General features: G+C 41.8%; 1 protein-coding gene across 6 annotated transcripts in view; it reads left to right on the top strand.

The window, feature by feature from the left end:
• Positions 1–22152, top strand: part of Fancd2 (FA complementation group D2) — a 74215-nt gene that overhangs the window by 39506 nt on the left and 12557 nt on the right. For all 6 annotated transcript variants that reach the window (XM_041635193.1, XM_041635179.1, XM_041635172.1 and 3 more), the window contains 12 exons: positions 744–852; positions 2253–2363; positions 2605–2717; positions 6026–6169; positions 7525–7641; positions 8828–8956; positions 9600–9718; positions 13566–13676; positions 15245–15375; positions 18112–18205; positions 20160–20282; positions 21709–21802. In XM_041635193.1, the coding sequence (XP_041491127.1) occupies positions 744–852; positions 2253–2363; positions 2605–2717; positions 6026–6169; positions 7525–7641; positions 8828–8956; positions 9600–9718; positions 13566–13676; positions 15245–15375; positions 18112–18205; positions 20160–20282; positions 21709–21802 (1395 nt within the window). The remainder of the gene's footprint in view (positions 1–743; positions 853–2252; positions 2364–2604; positions 2718–6025; positions 6170–7524; positions 7642–8827; positions 8957–9599; positions 9719–13565; positions 13677–15244; positions 15376–18111; positions 18206–20159; positions 20283–21708; positions 21803–22152) is intronic.

Raw genomic sequence — 22152 nt, forward strand, 5'->3', positions numbered from 1 at the left:
TAAAACCCTTTTAAAAATATTTTTTTTCTTTACTAATTCAGATTTTCCTCTTAAACGTCTTTCTGAATTTAGAACAAGTTTTAAATAGTTTCTAAACAAGTACTTCAGGAAGAAATACTCTTCTTTTTCTGTTAACAAAGGCATATCTTAGACTTCTTACATACTTTATTGTTTTTTGCAGTTTCATTACATACATTCATTACAGTTTTTAATTCATCTGTAACTTTTATGGAAACTCCTAGAATATAGACAGCTACGAATTGTCTGCTATAAACTAATGAATGCATGAAGCCCTCACTTCTATCCCCAGCATCACATACTCTGTGTTATGTGGTGACACGTCCTCGTGAAGGAGGATCAGGAATTGAAGGTTATCCCCAGCCACATACTGAGCTTAAGACAAATCTGATCTGTGAGGTTTTTTTCATTTTCTCCCAGATTAGCGCATTCTGTGACACACTCTTTCATATGCAGATATATCTGCTTCGTTGTATGTTTTTTAATTAAGATAGTCTCACTGGCTGGTCTGCATCTCTCTATATAGACCAGTCTTTACTCAAATTCATGGTGATGCTCCTGCCTCAGTGTCCCAACTATTTGTATTATGGACATAAGCCACTGTACCAGATTCATATGCTTTATATTAAAAAAAAAAATTAGTGTTGTAAAAGAACCTTTTATTCCCAGCAAAGTACAGCAAATGAGGTTAATGTCCACATGTGAATAGAATTTGTGCTTTGCAGGTTGTGAATGCCTTCTGCCAACAAACATCTCCTGAAATGAAGGGCAAAGTTCTTAGTCGGCTAAAGGACCTTGTGGAACTTCAGGAAATCCTAGAGAAGTACTTGGCAGGTAAAAAAGGCTGGGCCAAAGCCTCAGGTATCAGTGCTGAGGAGATGAGCAGCTTACCTTTATATTTTTCTAAAGATTTATTCATTTATTTGTTTTTTGAGACAGAGTGTGTCTATGTAGCCCTGGCTGTCTAGAACTTGAATTGTAGACCTGGCAGACCTCTAACTCACAGAAACTTACCTGTTTTTGCTTTCATACCCAGCTAACCTTTGCTTTCTTAAATGTAGCCACAAGCCAGCAATAAAGATGAAGGTCTTTTCATTCCTTCTGACCATTAAGTTAACTGCTAGCTTCTGGCACTGGAGAGATGGCTCAACATTTAAGAGCACTGGCTGCTCTTCTAGAAAAGTTTGGTTCAAAGTACCCACATGGCAGTTCACAACTGTCTATAACGCCATTTCCACAGGATTCGGCACCATCTTCTGGCCTTTGTGGCTACTAGACATGCATGTGGAGCACAGATAAACACATGGACAAAATACTCACACACATTAATAATTTTTTTTTGTGTTAGCTTAGGACTAAGTATAGTGTCACACAGTTTTAATTTCGGCACTCTGGAGGCAGAGGCAGGCAGATCTCTATGAATTCAATACCATCCCAGGCTGCATAGTGAGACTCTATCTTAGAGAGATAGACAGACAGACCCAAAAACAAAACAAAAAATGCCCGCTTAATTCTTTGGGGACAATAAGCCTTCCTCAGGCCCTCCTCTTAAATAATAGTATGTAAAACAAACATGATGTGACCAAATGTTAGTATCTTTGAATTTTTTTTTTAAATATTTATTTATTTATTATGTATACAATATTCTTTCTGCATTGTGCCTGAAGGCCAGAAGAGGGCACCAGACCTCATTACAGATGGTTGTGAGCCACCATGTGGTTGCTGGGAATTGAACTCAGGACCTTTGGAAGAGCAGGCAATGCTCTTAACCTCTGAGCCATCTCTCCAGCCCGTAACTTTGAAGTTTTTTGTTTTGTTTTGTTTTGACACAGGGTTTCTCTGTAGCTTTGGAGCCTGTCCTAGAACTAGCTCTTGTAGACCAGGTTGGCCTCAAACTCACAGAGATCCGCCTGCCTCTGCCTCCCAAGTGCTGGGATTAAAGGTGTGTGCCACCACCACCTAGCGTATCTTTGGATTTTTAAGTGATATATTTTTAGTTTCTTTTTGTTTGGTAATTTCATGTCCTTATTGAAAATGGTTTTATATTAATGGATCAAGTGAGTTATTGTATTATAATATTTCTCTAAGCTCCATTTTGCTGTGCCTAAACCACATCAGATGACTGGAGTAGTATATGTTATTCGCTGCTGCCGGTGGTGATTTTGGAAGCCTATTTGTATGTATTTGGGTAATGGGATCACTGTGTTTGGTGTTCATTACTCCTTCTGTTTCAGTCACCCCAGACTATGTTCCACCTTTCGCAAATGTCGACTTGGCTACTTTAGATATGATACCTTGGAGTGGTTCTGCTGTTTCAACCAAAAACAGAAACAAAGGAAAGATGGGTGAGTACATTGCTATCTTGTCCCTGTCTGAGCCACACTGAATTATACGTGCTGTAGCATAAGAATGCCAATGGCACGTTGTTTAGTGAGCGGTGCTTAGACAGTAAGTTAAAAAATCGTGCCACCAAGCCTTTGTTTAGGACGTGTGTGATGTTGTGTAGCTTGAATATAAAATTCCCTCCTCCCTTCCTGCGGAGTTCTGCTTGCTGATTTTGTGTCATGTTTCTCTTTCTCAATGTAGGGGCAAGGAAACAAAAAGCTGATAGCAGCAAAGCATCCTCCACTGAAGCACTTCTAACAGAAGACACTTCAGAATGTGACATCGTGCCAACTGGTAGAAGCCAAGTAGACAAGGTGTGGGAATATGTGACAGAGGTCTGCGCCTGCCCAGTGAGAGGAAGGCTGGCCTTACTCTGTGTTTGCTTCAGAGGGAAGAAATGGAGAGAGGCAAATGAAGTCTCCTGGGCCTTGGATTGACCCCTGACTAGCGAGTTCATACTGTTCTCTAAATTCCTGGTTGTTGTTTTTGACTGGAAACCATGTACAGTCCTTTGGAAAGAGACAATCTCAGTTGGCAGATTGCTCAGACCAAATTGGCCTGCAGCCATGTCTGTGAGAGATCGTCTTGATGATAGTTGAGTCCATCATGGGTGGCATATTCAGGCAGGTAGGCCGGGGTTGTTTAAGAAAGCTTGCTGAGCATGAACAGGAAGCAAGCTAGAGAACAAGCCAGCAAGCAGCGCTCTGTGGTTTCTGTGTCAGTTCTCAGTGATGGAGTATGACCTGGAAGGGTAAGTCCCAGTTCCTTTTGGTCAGAGTGTTTTATCATAGCCACGAAAGACAAAGTAGAACAGTCCTTAGTGTGCTGCACAGATGGCTGCTTTTTCTAATTATCTTCGCATATTTTATGCCTGTGTTTTGCTCCCCTATGATACTTTGAGTTCTGTTTTATAGTGGTTATCACATTGTATCTTAGAATATATCACCCTGTGCCTTGAGGTTTTCAGACAGAGTCTCACCAGGTACCCAAGGCTAATTTCAATCCTTCTGCCTTAGTGTCCTGCGTGTTGGGATTGCAACATGACATTTTTATATATACTTCTTTTGGCCTTTCTCCTTTTTAACCACTTCTCATTTTGACCCCAGAGCATAAACTTAGTGACCCGAATTGTTGGACACTATTCTGTTGACTGAGTTTTTCTGTCCTGCCCAGTCCTGCAGTCGTTAAGTCCCAAAGAATCACACAGAGGTCTACATTAGTTATAAACCATTTGGCCCATTAGCTCAGACTTCTTATTTACTAATTCTTACAACTTACATTAGCCTGTAATTCTTGTCTGTGTTAGCTACGTGACTCAGATCCTTATTCGGCGATGCAGTCCCATCTTCTTATGTGGCTGGGTCACAACTGCAGAATCAGCTTTCCTCTTTCCAGAATTTTCCTGTTCTCTTCGCCCCACCTCTACTTTCTGTCTGGTTGTCCTGCCTAAAATTCCTACCTGTCTACTGGCCAATCAGTGTTTTATTAAAATACAATTGACAGGGTACAAACCATTGTCCCACAGCACTGGATGTGGTGGTACATGCCTATAATCTCAGCATTTGGGAGTCTCTGGCAGGAAGATGATCATACATTTGAGGCCATCTGAGCTACATGCAAGACTTTGTCTCAAAAAACCCAAAACATAATATAGTTAGCAAGATGGCTCAAATAGAGTGGGCAGTGGTGGCGCACACCTTTAACCCTAGTACTCAGGAGGCAGAGGCAAATCTTTGTGAGTTTGAGGCCAGCTTGGTCCACAAGAGCTAGTTCCAGGACAGGCCCGAAAGCTACAGAGAAACCTTGTCTCGAAAAACCAAAAAAAAAAAAAAGAAAGAAAAAGAAAAGAAAAGGAAAGAAAAACCAGGGGGGAAATGACTGAAATGATAAAGACATCTGCTGTCACACCTGATGACCTAAATTCAACCCCCAGAGTTCACATGGTGGAAGGAGAGAACCGATTCCCTCAAATTGTTCTTTGACCTCCACATGTGTGTGGCATGCACACAAAAACAGAGAATAAAATGATGTAATAAAAAAATTAAAACCACAAAAGGCATAATAAATGACTATAAATAACTGTGAATGTGAATGGTTTTGAATGCTTAATATGGTTTGTGGTAGTAGGTGAGGAGTAGTCCTCTGTCTCCTCTGTGGCGTTCACAGGGTCAGCGCCATGTATTTGAGAAGTTCCCTGGACACATGGATGTCAGTTTGTTTTATAACTACCATTTGTTTAATTTATTATGTTTAACTTATAATCTCCTAAAGCCCAAGGTTTATGTCAATATCTATATTTAATTCATTAGGTAGTTTATACCCAGAGAGGATAAGTGAAAGACTTGCTCAAAGACATACAGTATGCACTTGAGCTAAAGTCTGAAACTAGATCATCCCAGCCTTTAAGCTTACAACTTTTAGTTTTTCTGACAAGGTTTCTTCATATAACACATCTGGCTGTCCTGGACCTCACTCTGTAGACCAGGTTGGCCTCGATCTCACAGAGATCTGCCTCCTGAGTGGTGGTATTAAAGATGTGTGCCACCACCCAGTGCTTGCAGCACTCTGTACCGTTCCACGTACTTTGATTTACCTAGTAGTTCATCCTTAGATAGAAGCAACCAAAGGTGTTGTTGGCTTATATTGGTATACTATATCAAGTGCTGTGGCTTAGGGGATATTTAATTTGGTGAAAGGAATGTGATGATGTAAGGAAATTAGAACTTTTTACCAAACATGAACATGTATTGTATAGCTGGAAGCTTTTCTCTGTCCCGCTCTGTCCTGTTGTACTAGTTACTCTCCCACCTGCTGGTCCCCACTACTGCTTTAAAATAATCACTTTGATTCTTAATATTAGTTATAATTTTTGGCTGATGGCTCAGGCATATTACTCAGTAGCTCTTACAACTTAAATTAACCCATCTTTTTTTAATCTGTGCTGTACCACGTGGTTCATGACTTGTTACCTCACATCCTGCTTCTCTGATAACTTTTGGCATCTCCCCAACTCTGCCTTCTTTCTCCCTGTATTTAGTTTCGCTTTCCCACCTAGCTATAGTCTGCCCTGCCATAGGCCAATGTAGCTTTGTTCATCAACCAATAAAAACAACACATATTCACAGCATACAGGATGGCATCCCACATCAGTATTGGACTTTAGTGTGTTATTTAAAATTAAATTTGCCTGGGTGGTGGTGATGCACACCTTTAATCCCAGCACTCAAGAGGCAGAGGCAGGCAGATCTCTGTGAGTTGGAGGCCAGCCTGGTCTACAAGAGCTAGTTCCAGGATAGGCTTCAAAGCAAGAAAGAGAAACCCTGTCTCAAAAAACCCAAATAAATAAATAAGTTTGGGTGGGGTGGTGGTGGTGGTAGTGGCAGTGGCAATCATTCCATGGTTAAAAGTAATTACTGCTCTTCCAGACAGTTTATAACACTTAATTTTGGTAACTCACAGCCACCTGTAACTCCAGCTAGAATGGAATCAATGCTTCTGCACGCACATGTTTATTACCCACCCACCCTCACATAATTTTAAAATAAAATTAGATTAAAATGCTTGTTTAATTAGGTTAATAGCTGAGACTTTAGTTCTTTTGTTTGTTCCACCTTTTCCTCAGGAGTGCACAGCAAAGGAAGGAAAGACTTTTGTGTCGCTGCAGAATTACCGTGCTTTTTTCCGAGAGCTGGACATTGAAGTCTTCTCTATTCTGCATTCTGGGCTTGTGACCAAGTTCATCTTAGACACTGAAATGCACACTGAAGTAAGTGAAAATCTAGAGTCCCAGAGCCCAACCTTCTACCAAGTCCCCCAGGTCTGCATCTATTTCAAGAACACTGAGATATTTAAAGTAGTTGGTCAGGTGTCATGGCACACGACTTTAACCCCAGCACTTGGGAGGAAGATTCAGATAGATAGATACAAGGGCAGCGTGGTCTACATAGTGAGTTCCAGGACAGCCAGGACTAACATAGAGACACTGTGTCAACAAAACAACAAAAGATGAAGTTGGAATCTGGGAATACTGTTGAGTGGCAGAGTCCTACCTAGCAGTGTGAGGCCCTCTGTAAGAGGGATGACAGATTAGAGCAAAGGGGAAGACAGACAAGAAAAGGCTGCTCTCTGGCTTCAGAAGCCTCAGTGTGAATTCAGTGGTCACTGCACCATTCCTTGTCACACAGCTTGCTCGCAAGTCACAGGTTTTCTCAGTGTGTTAGAGGTTGTGTGAGCCTTACCAACAGGTTACCAATTAGGATCACTAAGTGTACTTTAATAGGAGTACTGTTGGGGCTTAAAGAAATCTGTGTTGTTTTTCCATTTTCATGATATTTGTTCAGCATCAAGTAGATACTTTTAGAGACTGTTTTTATGTTGACTGCTGCCCTAGACACGCTGGCGGTGCAGTAGCACCATAGCATGCTGCAGGTATGGCTTGCCTTCAGTCCGTGAAGTGTAGGAAAGGATGTAGACCTGACTGCTCCACGCTGTGCTAATATCCGGACGTCAATAAGAGAGTGTTCTAATAAGGTTGAGAATAGATTCTTTTCACAGAGAAGGTAACTTTTGATAAGGATATTCCTAGAGAATGGAATTTCTCCAGACTAAAATATTTAAAATAGTATGGATTTTTACCTAATAGTTGTAAAACTATAGGCACTTTCAGAGTAGAGTCAGTAGTGTGTGTGTGTGTGTGTGTGTGTGTGTGTGCATTTTGATGTGTTTTTTACATTTTTCTTCATCAGTCTGCTCACAGAAGATTCTCCATAAATGTGTACTGAATGCACATTTCACCATTCCGTGTCTTGCCGTGTACTTACAGAATGACTCACTGCAGTGAATAGTAGTGAACAGGTGGAAGGAAACATGGCCACTGGGGAGTCTGGGGAGATGACTGAGTGGGTCGAGTACTTCCCTATGTCCTGGGGTCTGAGCTCTAGTCCTAGTGCTTGTGTGGCAAGTGCTTTGTCCCCTGGGCCTTCTGTTTAGCTCCCTATTTCTTTTATGTTTAAATTAAAAGTCAAATTCAGTTCTTCACCCAATGGGAAGTATGAGCATGAAATATACCAAAAGCATTGTGACTAGGACATGATTGAAGTTAGTTTTCATCTTCTTCTACAGGCGACAGAAGTTGTACAGCTTGGGCCTGCAGAGCTGCTTTTCTTGCTGGAAGATCTTTCCCAGAAGTTAGAGAATATACTGACACCTTCTTTTGCCAAGAAAATGTGCTTCCTCAAGGTTAGTAGAGACACAAGCATAGGACTGGGCTTAGAAAACTTGGAAACAAGCAGGTACTAGTGGTGAGTATCTTGGTGTTGTGTTTAATTTCCTAGGTAACATGATGGCATTCCTATTACCAGTTCATAGTTGCCTTGTCCTGTACAGGCTGGGCTGTAGTGTAGCATAATACACTTAAAGGCCGAGGCTGGATTCTTCACACCGTGTGTGTGTGTGTGTGTGTGTGTGTGTGTGTGTGTGTGTTTGAAACAGAAGATTGAAAAGGCTCCCTAGACATAGGTTTATTTCTAAATGTCATAAACGTTTTAAATCCTAATCTCTCTCAGGTCTTCCCTTCTTTTCCTGCAGTTCTGAGGGTCAGACCCACAGCTTCCCAAACTAAGCCTGTATGTAAAACTCAGTTTAGAATTTGGCTGCCTAGAGAGGCCAGAGTCTCAGATGTGTATAAAAGGAAACAAAAGCACCTAGCATATGGGGAAGTTCTTGGGTGGGACAGATGGTAAAATATGAGTGTGTGTGTGTTGTTTGTTCTGTATGTGTGAGCTCAGACTCATTAGTTGTGATGTTCCTTTGAGTCAGTCTCCTATAGCCCAAGGCTGGACTTGAATTCACTATGAAGCTGAGAATTGCCTTGAAGTCCTGATCTTCCTGCCTTCATCTCCCTCCTGAGATTAAAGGCATATGTCACCATGCCTAGAAAGTGTATACTTTTTCAAAAGATACTTATTTTTATTTTATTTTATTTTATTTATTTTATATTATATGAATATTTTCCCTGTGTGTTCCACGTGCTTATTCTAGAGGTCAGAAGAGGGAGTCAGGTTCTCCTGGAACTAGAGTTTCAGTCAGTTGTGAGCCATCCTATGGGTGCTAGGAAACAAACCAGAATCCCTTCAAGAGCAACAGGTGCTCTTAACTTCTGAGTCATCTCTCCAGCCCCATGTCTGCACTTTTTATTCAAACCCTGTTCTATCTCTACAAAATTCATTCTCTCAGATATTTAAAACTAAGGGAAATTTTTTTCTTTTGCTATCATTTTTATCCCTTTGTTATAATATTATCTTAGGCAATTAAATTACCTCTTCTATCTATTCCTATCTGGAATCACAACTTTGAACACTTTTATAAAGGTTAATTTTAAAGAATGTAACCAGTTTCCCATTTATAACTCTGAGATTTATTGTAGAATAAAGGAAGCCGGAATATTGGATTCTCACATCTTCATCAGAGATCTGTCCGGGACATTGTTCATTGTGTTGTTCAACTGCTCACCCCAATGTGTAACCATCTGGAGAACATTCATAACTACTTCCAGGTTAGAAGACTGTCTTGTTATAAGACGGTAAACCATGTAAGCACAGGCAGGCAAGCTACTGTGTATAGGCAGCTCTGGGAGGAGAAGCAGGAGGGAGGAGGTAAAAGGAAGAAAGAGTTACACCTTCTGAGTTAGCGGTCAGGAAAGCAGGCCGACTCAGCAGTAGAAGTCTGTGAACAGCTCCATAGATTGAACACGGTCTTTAGAGGGGGTGCAAGAATGTTCAGAGCGGCAGGACAAGCAGGCTTTGGAGCTTTTGAGAGAGAAGGAGGGAGCGAGAGAGGGAGGGAAAGGAAGGACAAGAAAAGAAAAATTTCCAGGTGGTGGTGGTGGCACATGCCTATGATCCCAGCACTCAGGAGACAGAGGCAGGTGGATCTCTGTGAGTTCCAGGCAGAGTTCGAGGCCAGCCTGGTATACAGAGTGAGTTCCAAGTTCCAAGACAGCTCCAAAGCTACATGGAGAAACCCTATCTCAAAAAACAAAAGAGTAAAAGAAAAGAAAAAAAAAAACTTACAGGCAGGCTTAACTTTGTGGGTCTGTAAGTAATTAATTGTGAAGAGTTCCTTTTTAACTGAGAAATGCTGAAGAGGAATGAGAACAATTGCGGGAGGATCTGGACTGAAATCTCTTTACTTTTTAGAGCTTGAGTGATGGAAATCTCAGTGTAGACGACAAGCCAGGAGAGAAAGCCCAGGAGCACCTCACCATGTCTTCCTGCTACCAGAAGCTGCTGCAGATCTTTCATACGTTCTTTGCGTGGTGAGTGTGGGTAGGAAGTGTTGCAGAGGGAAATGAGTATGTACTTGTTTCACTTGTGATTATTCCCTGAGAGAAGAAGAGGGAGGAAAGGGATTCAGTTCCTTACTGTGGCGCTTTGTTCTTTCCCATCTGATCTTATAAAACCACTCAGTCTTATGAAGCCAGTGCTACTAGGAGGTTGAGTATATTAGGTGGCTTACTGATGAGCTGACATAGCAAATCTGGACCTCTTACTCCTTCCTATTCTTGTAGCAAGCATTCTGTAATAACTAGGGAAGCCAGCACTGTGGTACATGTTGGTAATCCAGCTCCTGGGAGGGCTGAAGCAGAAGGCTCATTTAAGCTCATGGTTTGAGACCAGACTGAACAACACAGGGACACACACCCCTATTTAAAAATTTAATTTTGTGCCCGGCGGTAGTGGCACATGCCTTTAATCCCAGCACTCGGGAGGCAGAGGCAGGCAGATCTCTGTGAGTTTGAGGCCAGCCTGGTCCAAAAGAGCTAGTTCCAGGACAGGCTCCAAAGCTACAGAGAAACCCTGCCTCAAAAAACCCAAAATAAAAAAATAAAAATAAATAAATAAAATTTTAATTTTGTTTTATTTTCAGAACAGGGTTTCTCTTTCTCAGTGACAGCCCTGGCTATCCTAGAACTCACTCTGTAGACCAGGCTGGCTTTGAACTCACTGAGATCCGCCTACCGCTGCCTCTCAAGTACTGGAATTAAAAGCATATGGCACTATCACCTGGCTTAAATAATTTTTATTATTTAATAAAAAGAAAGATTGTTAGCCGGGCGGTGGTGGTATACACCTTCAATCTTAGCAGTCTGGAGGCAGAAACAGACATGTCTCTGTAAATTTGAGGCCAACCTGGTCTACAAAAATGATTTCCAGGACAACCAGAGCTATACAGAGAAACCCTGTCTTGAAAAACAAAACAAAAAAACAAAAAGCAAAGAGAGACTGTTAATTTGTTATATTATTTTTGAGTAATTCTAAATTTCAAATTATGTGATTAAAGAGTATACACATTATGAACTGGAATATTGGAATATTTTGGGGTACCATGGAAGCAGTGGCATTTTTGAAACACAATCTCATAGATATTGGTCTTGAACTTGCTCTGTAGCTAGGACTGGACTTTAACTTTTGATCATCCTTTGTTTGTCTCCTGAATACTGGTATTACAGGTCTGTGCCACCATACCTGGTTTATATTTGGGCTGGGGATGACACCTAGAACTTTATGCATGATAGGCAAGCACTCTACCAACTGAGTTACATCCCCACCCTTGCTCAGGCCTTTAAAGAAACAATGGTATTTTATTTTTTACATTTTAAAAGGTATGTGTATGTATGTTTGTGCCCTCAAAGGCCAGAAGTAGATATGGGTTCTCCTTGAACTGGAGTCACATGTAGTTGTGAGCCATCTGATGTAGGTACTGGAAACCAAATTCAGACTGTCTACAAGAGCAATACATACTCTTAACTACTGAGCCATCTCTCCAGCCCCACCCTGCTTCTTTTTAAAATAAGGACAGAAATTATATAACGTGATGTGTTTTAAATTTTATATGTGTGCACTAATGTGTTCTTCTACCCAGTGGGTCCAAAGGGTCAAAATCAGATTGTGTCAGGCTTGGCATCAAGGGCCTTTACCTGGTGAGCGTCCCACTGGCCCCAGGTGTTGGTTTTTAGAGAGAGAGTTGAAGGCATAGCATGGGTGAAAGTAGAGATAAGGGCATGTCCCTAAATACTTGTGTTCTTTAAGTCATGCCTTATCCCATCTGTCCTCTTTGAACAGGTTTTCTGGAGAATTTTACCCAAGCTTAAATTTATGATAAATGTTAGCTTCCAAGCCATTGGCAAAATTCTGTCCAACTGCCTACTCAACACCAACTGGGATGTGTCATTGACACCTCAGACTCATCACATCCGGATCCCAGCACAATATCACTGTTCCTCCCGCTTTGCCTCACTTGGAAATGGCATCATCAGTTTTTTGTGCCAAACCCCAGGAGTTATTCTTAAGCCTCCTAGTGTCTACTCCTTCCCACATGTGATCCCAAATTCTGTTGATTGCATCATCTAGACATCTCCTTCTGCTTTCAGCCTTCCATCATGTCTGACTATTTTCACAGTTGGTCTTTCCATCCATCTCCAGATGTCCTCTCTTGGTCCATTCTCCATTGAAGAGTCACGGCCGTCTTCCCAGCACAAATCTAATCTGATCTTGTCCCAGTTGTGCTCTCTGGTGGCTGTTAGTCTTTCCTGACTTTGACCTGACTTTTCCCACCTCCCGTTGTCTGACTTCTGCTCTTGCACCCATTGTCTCACATCTGCCTGCGGTAGACTGAGTTCTTTCAGCACCCTGCTTGGCTCACCTAAGCTCTTCAGGTAGGCCTCCTTCTACAGGATCCTTGACTATTTGATCCATACCCTCTTCTTACTGGACTCTTCAGTTTCTGGGCATCTTCTCTAACTTTGCTAGGTATAACCTTGCCTTGCCCTCAGCTCCCTTCTAACACTCTGGCATTCTCTTCTGGTAAAATGTCACACATTTTGTTAAGAGCATTGGCTGCTCTTCCCCAAATCCTGAGTTCAATTCCCAGCACCCACATGGTGGCTCACAACCATCTGTAATGAGATCTGGCGCCCTCCTCTGGCATGTGGGCATGGAGGCAGAATGTTATGTACATAATAAATAAATCTTTTTTTTTTTTAATGTCCTCTTGCAGAGGACCACATTTAAAAAAAAGGAAAGGAACATACAAAAACAAATCAAAATTATCGTATGCTCTGCAGATATAATGATAAGGGATATAATCTTGATTAGGAAGGAAAGAAAGGTAAGGTAATTCTGAGGTAGAATCCTCAAGAGTTGACTTATTAATGCCAAGAGGAGATATAGCCTTCCTTTATTGAATCCTATGAGGCTAGACGCTGAGTTAGTAATTTGACAAAGTTAGCACTGCCTTTTAGAGAATACTGAGATATGCTCTATTGCCCTCGCAAAATAAACCTGGAGCATTGTTAGATCCATAAGAAAGTGCAATTTTGAGTGTACTTCAGATCCTTTGTGTATGTGTGTGTGTGTGTTTTAATTTTTTATGTGCGCAGTGTTCTGTCTGTCTGTATGCCTGCAGACCAGAAGACGACACCAGATCTCATTGTGGATGGTTGTGAGCTACCATGTGGGTGCTGGAATTGAACTCAGGTTTTTGGGAAGAGCAGCCAGTGCTCTTAATCTTTGAGCCATTTCTCCAGCGCTGTGTTTTGGTTTTTGGTTGGTTGGTTGGTTGGTTGGTTTTTTGTTTTGTTTTTTTCTTTTTGTTTTGTTGGTTTTTTTCTTTTTGTTTTTTTTTGGAGACAGGGTTTCTCTATGTAGCTATTTCTGGCTGTCCTGGAATTCTCTCTGTAGACAAGGTTGGCCTCAAATTCAGAAATTTGCCTGCCTCTGCCTCCTAAGTGCCGGGACTAAAGGTGTTCACCACTACTACCTGGCTTACGCTTCCTTTTGCTGTTGCTGTTTTAAGACAGAATCATATTAATGCCTCAGACTAGCCTGGAACTCATACTAGGTAGCTGCATCTAGCTACACAACAGTCCTCCTACCCCAGTCTTCCAAGTACAGGCATTACTGGCAGGTGCTACCACACCCACCTACACTTCAGTTCCTAGTCTGATGCTTAGATCTGTGACTGTATTTCATGCCTATTAAGATCTTGAAATTCCATTTTGAAACTGTTGAATCACTGACCTAGGAAGAGGGCCAGGACCCTCAGGTATTACCCAAGTAATCTTCCTGAGATAAGCTGAACCACTTTTTCTGACTTGACTTTAGGAAAGGATTTACTCACCACTCAAACCATCATCTCCTGCACTCAGCCCTGGAGGTCCTCACAAGCCGGCTAAAGCAGACGGAACAGAAGCAACCCTTGGAGGAACTGGTCAGGTGGGTCAGACTGTATGCTGGTATATTGGCAGAACTTTTTTTGGAAAATATTCATTGTTAGAGTTGTGAACAAAATCTATACTTGTCTGTCACTTTCCCTTAATATATTTGTTTTTTCATGTTTTAAAGATTTATTATTTTTTTGAGACTAGGTCTCATTATATATCTTTGTTGACCTTGGAACTCATGTTGTAGGCTAGACTGTCTTCAAACTCCCAGAGATCCACCTACCTGCCTCCTGAGTGTTGGAATTAATGGCATGCAATACCACACCCACCCTGTATAACTTAATTGTTTGTATTGTGTGTGTGTGTGTGTGTGTGTGTATGTGTCTCTCTGTCTGTATCCTCTGTAAGAGCAGTAAGTGGTCTTAACTGCCTAGCCAACTCTCCAGCCCCTTGTTTTTTATTTATTTTTTATTTTTTGGTTTTTCAAGACAGGGTTTCTCTGTAGCTTTGGAGCCTGTTCTGGAACTTGCTCTTGTAGACCAGCTGGCCTCGAACTCACAAGGTCCACCTGCTTCTGCTTCCCGAATGCTGGGATTAAAGGTGTGCGCCACCACCGCCCAGCTTTTCTTTTGATTTTTTTTGAAGCAGGGTCATACTGTGTATCCTAGGCTGGCCTCAAATTCACCATTCTCCTGTCTTAGTCTCCTAGCTGTTGGGATTATAGCCTCGTGACACTACTCTCTTCTCTTAGCCAACTCTGGATTATCTAAGAACCTACTTTGTCTTCTAGAGTTTAGGGCATGTAGGGAACAACTAGTTGACACTAATTGTCAGTCCTGTCCTGTCCTGTAGTCCCCCATCACATTTTTGTGATTCAGGGTCAGCCCAGTCTTCATGAGATCTTCCTCACCACCCATAACATCCAAAAATAGCAAATAATTTATGCAGGGTTTCGTGTGGTATTCTGATGCTTGGGCTTCTCAGTGTATGTGACTTCCTTAAGCCAAAATTTTGTCCACATAGCTTTTTTCTGTCCCGCTTTCTCTGTAAAAGATATGTTTCTGTTAGATTCTTTTGTTTGTTTTTTTTGGCTCCCTGTCGGGGAATCGAACCCCAGTCTCCCAGGCGGGGATACTCACCACTATACAAACGAGGATCTGTTAGATTCTTGAATGAAACACAGTACTATGCTAACTATGATGCCACATGTCTTTTAATCACGACACTCAAGAGGCAGAGACAGGTTGATCTTTATGAGTTTGAGGCTAGCTTTGTCTACAAAGTGAGTTCCAGATCAGTCAGTGTTACATAGTGAGACCCCATCTTTTAAGGAAAAAAAAAAAAAGAAGAAGAAGAAGGTACTAAAGCACCTGAAAGTGAGGTGAATTGTTCGTAATTATTTGTTTTTGTGGGGGTCTGAGAACAGTTTAGAGGAGTTGGCTTTCCCTTTGTACCATTTAGTTTTCTGGGATTCAACTCAGGCTAGCCGACGTGTCAGCAGGCCTTTACCTGATGACTATAAACTACGTGGAGAAGACTCGGACGACTGGTGTGCATGTAGAAACATCTTTAATGCATGTGATGTGATGTCTGTGTCTGTTGTTTCTTGCTTCTTTACAGCCAGAGCTTCAGTTACTTGCAAAATTTCCACCACTACATTCCCAGTTTCCAGTGTGGTCTTTATCTTCTCAGACTTTTGATGGCTCTTCTGGAGAAATCTGCAGTACCTACCCAGAAGAAAGAAAAACTTGGTGATGGTCCCAGATCCCTTTTTTGAGGGGGGGGGATATGAATAGGGTTAATATCTTACACTTGTAAATTTGGTGTTTCCTAGAACTTTGAGTATTTATTGCATGAAAATCCCGCAAAATCATGGGCGTGCCCTCTTGCTTCACCAAAGAGACCGTTTTCTCAGAAAGGACTATGTCACTGCTTACTGGAACTTTGGTTAGATTAATTGATTAATGGTGTAGGAGACCCTTCTGTATTTGTGTTGCTTTCACTGGTTATTAAAGAAACTGCCGGGCTGGAGAGATGGCTCAGTGGTTAAGAGCATTGCCTGCTCTTCCAAAGGTCCTGAGTTCAATTCCCAGCAACCACATGGTGGCTCACAACCATCTGGAATGAGGTCTGGTGCCCTCTTCTGGTCTTCAGACATACACACAGACAGAATATTGTATACATAATAAATAAATAAATAAATAAATAAATAAATAAATAAATAAAAAGAAACTGCCTTGGCCTAGTTGATAGGGCGGAACTCAGGTAGGCGGGGAAGACAGAACAGAATTCTGGGAGGAAGAAAGCAGAGACAGGCAAATGCCATGGTTCTCCTGGGACGCTGGTTAGACTCATGCGGGTAAGCCACAGTCAAGTGGCGATACACATTAATGGAGATGGGTTAAACTAATATGTGAGAGTTAGCCAATAAGAAGCTAAAGATAATGGGCCAGGCAGTGTTTTAATTAATACAATTTCTGTGTAGTTATTTTGGGGGTTAAGCTAGTTGGGCAGCAGGACACAGCCCGCCTCTCAACCTACAACAGATTAGTTTCTTTTTTTTAATTAATTAGATTTTTTTACCAATAAGATATTTATTTTATTTGTATGAGTGTTTCACCTTCATGTATATCATATATTATTGAAGAATAGAAGTGGGCATTGTCTCCCCTATAACTGGAGTTACAGACAGTTGTGAGCTGCCTAGTGGGTGCTGGGAAACCAGCCCAGGTCCTCTGGAAAACCAGCAAGTACTCTTAACCACTGAGCCATCTCTCCAGCCCCAAATTTTCTTTTTTTGTACTTGAAATTAAACCCAGTGCTAACCTGTTGAGCTTCACATGCCATCCTTGATCATTTACTATCTAACTTTGTTTGTCTTTAGCCCTTTTTCCTCAGTCCTTGATTACTTTGTGTATCTTTAGATTTTTTTCTTTTTTTTTCTTTCTTTCTTTTTTTTTCCCTTTCTTTTGTTTGTTTCTTTTCAACTCAGGGTTTCTCCAGATAGCCCTGACTGTCCTGGAACTCAGAGATCTGTCTGCTTCTGCCCTCTGAGTACTGGCATTAAAGGTGTGAGTCACCACTTCCTGGCTGACTTTTTATTTTTATTATTATTATTTTTTATGTATGCAATGTTCTACGTGCAGGCACCAGATCTCATTACAGATGGTTGTGAACCATCATGTGGTTGCTGGGAATTGAACTCAAGACCTCTGGAAGACCAGCCAATGCTCTTAACCTCTAGGCTATCTCTCTAGACTTTTTTTTTTTTTAAAGACAAGGTTTTGCTATGTATTTCAGGCTAACATGTAACTCTATATAGATCAGGCTAAGCTTGGACTTGTAGCAATCCTCCCTTCCTCTTACTCCCAAGTACTAGAGTTATAGACATGTGCTACTATACCCTGCATAAGTTGTAATAATCTGCTTCCTTCTTGTTTTAGATACTTACATACTCTTTATTGCTATGATAAGACACTGAGACCAAGGCAACTTATACAAGAGTTTGTTGGGCTTACACTTTCAGAGGGTTGGAGTCTATGGCCATCATAGTAAGCACCATGCCTCCCTAGGGGCCAGAGTTTAGAACCTTCTCTTTAATTATCCTTTATCATAGTTATTGTATATCCCAGTTTGGGCACAATAGAAAGCAAGATTAAAATGTGAAAGACATCTTTTTCCTATATTAAGAGTAGGGTTTGCTCTAAAACAGGTGGCCATGTTTTTGTGCTTTAGGACAGGGCCATTAAGTAGAGTATACTTAGTTTTAGACAAATTATTTTATTTATGGCAGTTGGGTTAATAGAACAGGAACAAATTAGCTTTTTAAACATTGTTTTTTAGGCCAGGGCTGGTGCTATCTGCCTATAATTCCAGTACCCTGAAGGCTGAAGGAAAATTGTGAGTTTGAGACTAGCCTACAGTATACAATGAGATTCTCATTTTTCTTTTTGAAGCTCAGGAGATGGTTGGCAGTGTCTCTTCTGCAGCCCCAATAGTTTCCAATAGTTTTCCCTCCTCAGTCTCCCCAGTGCTGGGATTATAGATGTGACCAGTTAGACTCAACTAACAATTGTGTTTTTAAATGTAGGTTTTAAAAGAGTGAGGTCAGGACTGGAGAGTTGGTTCAGTGGTTAAGAGCACTTGTAGTGAGGCGGTGGTGGCGCATACCTTTAATCCCAGCACTCGGGAGGTGGAAGCAGGAGGATCTCTGTGAGTTTGAGGCCAGCCTGGTCTGCAGAGTGAGTTTTAGGACAGGCACCAAAGCTACACAGAGAAACACTGTCTCAAAAAAAAAAAAAAAGCACTTGTTCTTGCGAAGGACCTGGGTTCAATTCCCAATTCCGAGCACCAGGTATACATGTATGTACATGTAGGCACAGTACTCTTATGAATAAAATAAATCTAAAAAACATTTTTTTTTTTAAAAAAAGGAATGAGGTCGATTTATCAAGAATGGAATGCTTTTTGTCTTGTTTCCCAAACAGCCTCCCTGGCCAAACAACTGCTCTGTCGTGCATGGCCTCATGGGGAAAGAGAGAAGAACACCAATTTTAATGATCACCTGCATGATTTGCTTTGGTAAGATATTTACTTTCTTCCAGGGAGCCAGATTGCATTTTCCATTTTACTGTTATTGGGATCCGTCATCTGGTTAGGGACTGAGTCATGACTTGAGAGCAAATGGTTTAGAACGAACATAATTTAGAGTTTGGATCCTAAGATGCTTTCCTTCTGCTGGCTGCTGTTAGCTAATTCCTTACAACAATCCAATTAGAGAGAATAGAGTAGTGTCCTTCCTTGTTGACAGTGAATCAGATACACTTATTGCCCATCGTGTCTAGTCGTATCTGTTACTTCCAGGGTGTCTAGCTGAAGACAGGCTTGAACTTCTGTTCCTTCTGCCTCTACCCCCTGAGTGCTGTAGTTCCAGTGTGCTCCATCCAGCCGGCTCTTGGTGTTTCCATTTTTTAATTTATCATATAGGTGTTTTACCTGCATGTCTTTGCACCATGTGTATGCACTGGCGTCAGAGGTGAGAGAAAGTCATCATATCCTAGAACTGGAGCTTCGGGTGTTTGTAAGCCACTAAGTGCCGAAAATTGGCCCTGAGTCCTATGGAAGAGCAGTAGTGTTCTTAACTGCTGAGCCACCTCTCCAGCCCTTAACTGTTTCTAATTGAAACTTAATTTAGCACTCGGGGGCAAAGGCAGTCAAATCTCTTGAGTTCAAGGCCAACCTGGTCTAAGGAGCAAGTTCCAGGAAGTTCAGGGCTATTACACAGAAAAACCCTATCTTGAAAAATAAAAACAAAGTGAATGTCACCAGAGTTACATAGGGAGAGAAAGGGAAATTTATTTGAAAACTTAATACATGTAGCTTCCCATGAAGTTTTTTGGTTTTTTGTTTTGTTTTTTTGCTTTAGAAAAGTTTATTATTGAGACTAGAGAGGTGGCTCAACAATTAAGAGCACTGACTACTCTTCCAGAAGACAAGGGTTAAATTCTCAGCACTCACATGAAATCCACAACTATCTGCAACTCCAGTTCCAAGGGATATGGCATACACACACACACACACACACACACACACGCACGCACGCACACACACACGGGGCGGGGGGCAAAACACCAATGCACATAAAATAAACCTTCAAAAGAAAGAAGAAAAAAGTTTATCAGTCATTTTGGTTTGATTTTTTTGATTTTTGTTTTTGAGACAGGGTTTCTCTGTAGCTTTGGAGCCTGTGCTGGAACTTACTTGGTAGACCAGACTGGCCTTGAGAACTCATGGAGATCCACCTATCTCTGCCCCCTGAGTGCTGGGATTAAAGGCACGCACCACCACTGCCCAGCTAAAAAGTTTATTATTGTTGGTGATGTGTATTTACTAGCTCTTGTGTTCAAATGTGTTTAACAGTGCTGTACCTGAGTTCCTGTATCATACCTTGAATTTCCTTTTCTCTTATGTGTGTGTGAGAGAGAGAGAGAGACAGGCAGACTGACAGACAGTAACAGAGAGAGACTGAGATTGGAGTTTCCCAGCTCACCTTGAACTCATTCTGTAACCAAAGCTGGCCTTGAACTTGGGATCCTCCTGCCTCTAACAGCCCAAGTGACTGAGAGTCCAGACCTATGCCACCAGGCTTGACTCCATGTCTTGAACTTCTACAACTCTGGAAATTGACCACTCACCATCTGATCTGGTTCTAACAATAGGGTAATGCTGATTGCTTTTTGTTCTTTCCTTCATGGATTTCCGTAGAGTACATATAGATACTGAATATAGTTGCGGGTGATTACTGTGTTAGTCAGCTTTCCACCACTGACTATATTTCTGAGAAAATGAGCGTCAAAGAGGGGAGATTTGTTTGGGTTTCTGATCATTTGCCTCGATTGTCTGTGCACCTGGTAAGGAGATGCAGGACCCAGGAAGGGAGCTAGTGTTAAAGCAAACATTCTTACATAGTAGCCAGTAAGCAGGGCAGATAGTAATTATATAATGTGTGTCCCTCCTCTTCTGACACTTTGCAAAGCATCTACCTGGAGCACACAGACAATATTCTGAAGGCCATAGAGGAGATCGCTGGTGTTGGTGTCCCAGAGCTGGTCAATGCACCGAAAGATGGATCTTCCTCTACATTCCCTACGCTGACCAGGTAAGGGAGTTCTTGCTCCATTGTCTTCCGTGTAATTCTCATCTAGAGGGTAAACTCGCCTACTTCTTTGGCAGCAAAAATCTTACTGTGAAGAGCCCGCGATCCAGGTGTATTCTTTACTTTTCCCATCGCTGATAAAATATCTAACAAAAGCAATCTGAAAAGGGGAAGGGCTTATTTTAGGTCACAGTCAGTCCATTGTGGCAGCTGAGTATGGTGTCGAGATATGCTCCATCACTTGCCACTTAGTGGCAAGAGTTTGGGGATGTAACTTGTTCACATGACTAAAGAGGAGCTAGAGTAAAGAGACCAGAATCAGGGTCAGGTGTTCCCTTGCAAAGCCTACCCACTCCACCGGCCAGGCCTACTTTGCAAAGGCTCTCTACATCCTTCAAAAGAGCGCTATTGGCCGTGTTCAAATCTTGAGCCTGTGGGGGTATTTCAGGTTTAAACCATTCACAGGGTGAGTAAAAAGGATCTCATGGAGGAATGTAGTGTCACTACTTCAGGTTTCACAGATAAAGAACTACGGTTTGTGCTTTTATCCTTTAAACTTAAGACTCATGCTAAGGTTGTAGCCCACTGACAGTGCATACTTAGCATGTGGGAGGCCTGGGGTCATCTCCCAACACACTAAAATTAATAAAAATGAGACTTAAGACCATTTTCTAATACTTTAACCACCTTGAAAAACAGTTGATTATTGTACCTAATGGTTTTGTGTCTTACGGTACCAATGGTTACCTTGTACTTATAAAGTCATTCCAGTTTATCAGACATCTTCATCTTGTTTCCTGGGAGGTAGAGGTATCGTTACCACTGTTTTACTTGAGGAAAATGAAGGTTAGAAAGACTTTCTTCCACTTATAGTCAGTGAAGGGAACACAGCCACAGTTTACACTTGGCTTCCCTGCTCTTTCACCGCTACTGCAGTGAAAAGAGGTATCAAGGTACCTTGACCTGTGTCAAGGTATCACTTCTCCAAACTAACTCCATTGTCTCATAGGCCATTCGCTTTGGCTCCTCTCTGTGTGTTCTCTCTCTCTGGTGTCATCTATTTTAGGCTAGCCTCAAACTCCCCGTGTAGTTTAGGATGACCTTAAACCTCCAGTTCTGGTGCTTTCACTTTCTCCTCAGTGTTTGATTGCAGGCGTGCACCACCATGCCCACCTGTGTGTGCTGAATCCTGTGTATGGTAGGGTGGGTAAGCACAGCACTCTTATCTATTGAACTACGTCCCAGTCCCCTGGCTCATGTTTAATTCTTTCCATTCCCGTCTTTCATTGGACGTTAGTGAAAAAGAAAACATTCGGAGACAGGTGGAAATGACTGGTGCTCTCCTGACTTCTTCCCGCGGGCAGCTTCCTAGAAGCTTTTTGTAAGCAGTGCATTGTGTGAGTGAATGTTCATGCCTCTCGCCCTATAGGCACACCTTCGTCATTTTCTTCCGTGTGATGATGGCTGAACTCGAGAAGACAGTGAAAGGTCTTCAGGCTGGCACAGCAACAGATTCACAGCAGGTGCTTCAGGCATTGCTCTCAAAAAGAAATGACCATTGGTTAAATGGGCATTGTTAATTCTTTTATCTCTTGGGTATAGTTTCTCCTAAGCGGTTTCCTTTCAGTTACCAAGATCTATGAGTTCTTTCAAACAGCTTCTGGTTTGATTTTTTTTTCCTTCTAGGTGGAGGTGAGAATTGAGCTCCCCTTACTTTTTCTATTAGCCACTTCCCACATGGCTTAAAGAGCACCAAGCCTGTTTGAGATGCTATGGGTCTTGGCAGCCTCCCAGTCAGAGCTGAGTAGACAGGGGCTACCCAAAGACTCAGAAGTCAGAGATGTGATGGCCAGCAGAAGCTTTTACCTACTTG

This window comes from Microtus oregoni, unplaced genomic scaffold (genome assembly GCF_018167655.1).
Source record: "Microtus oregoni isolate MIOR12 unplaced genomic scaffold, Mior012 000002F_ref0000024, whole genome shotgun sequence".
NCBI lineage: Eukaryota > Metazoa > Chordata > Mammalia > Rodentia > Cricetidae > Microtus > Microtus oregoni.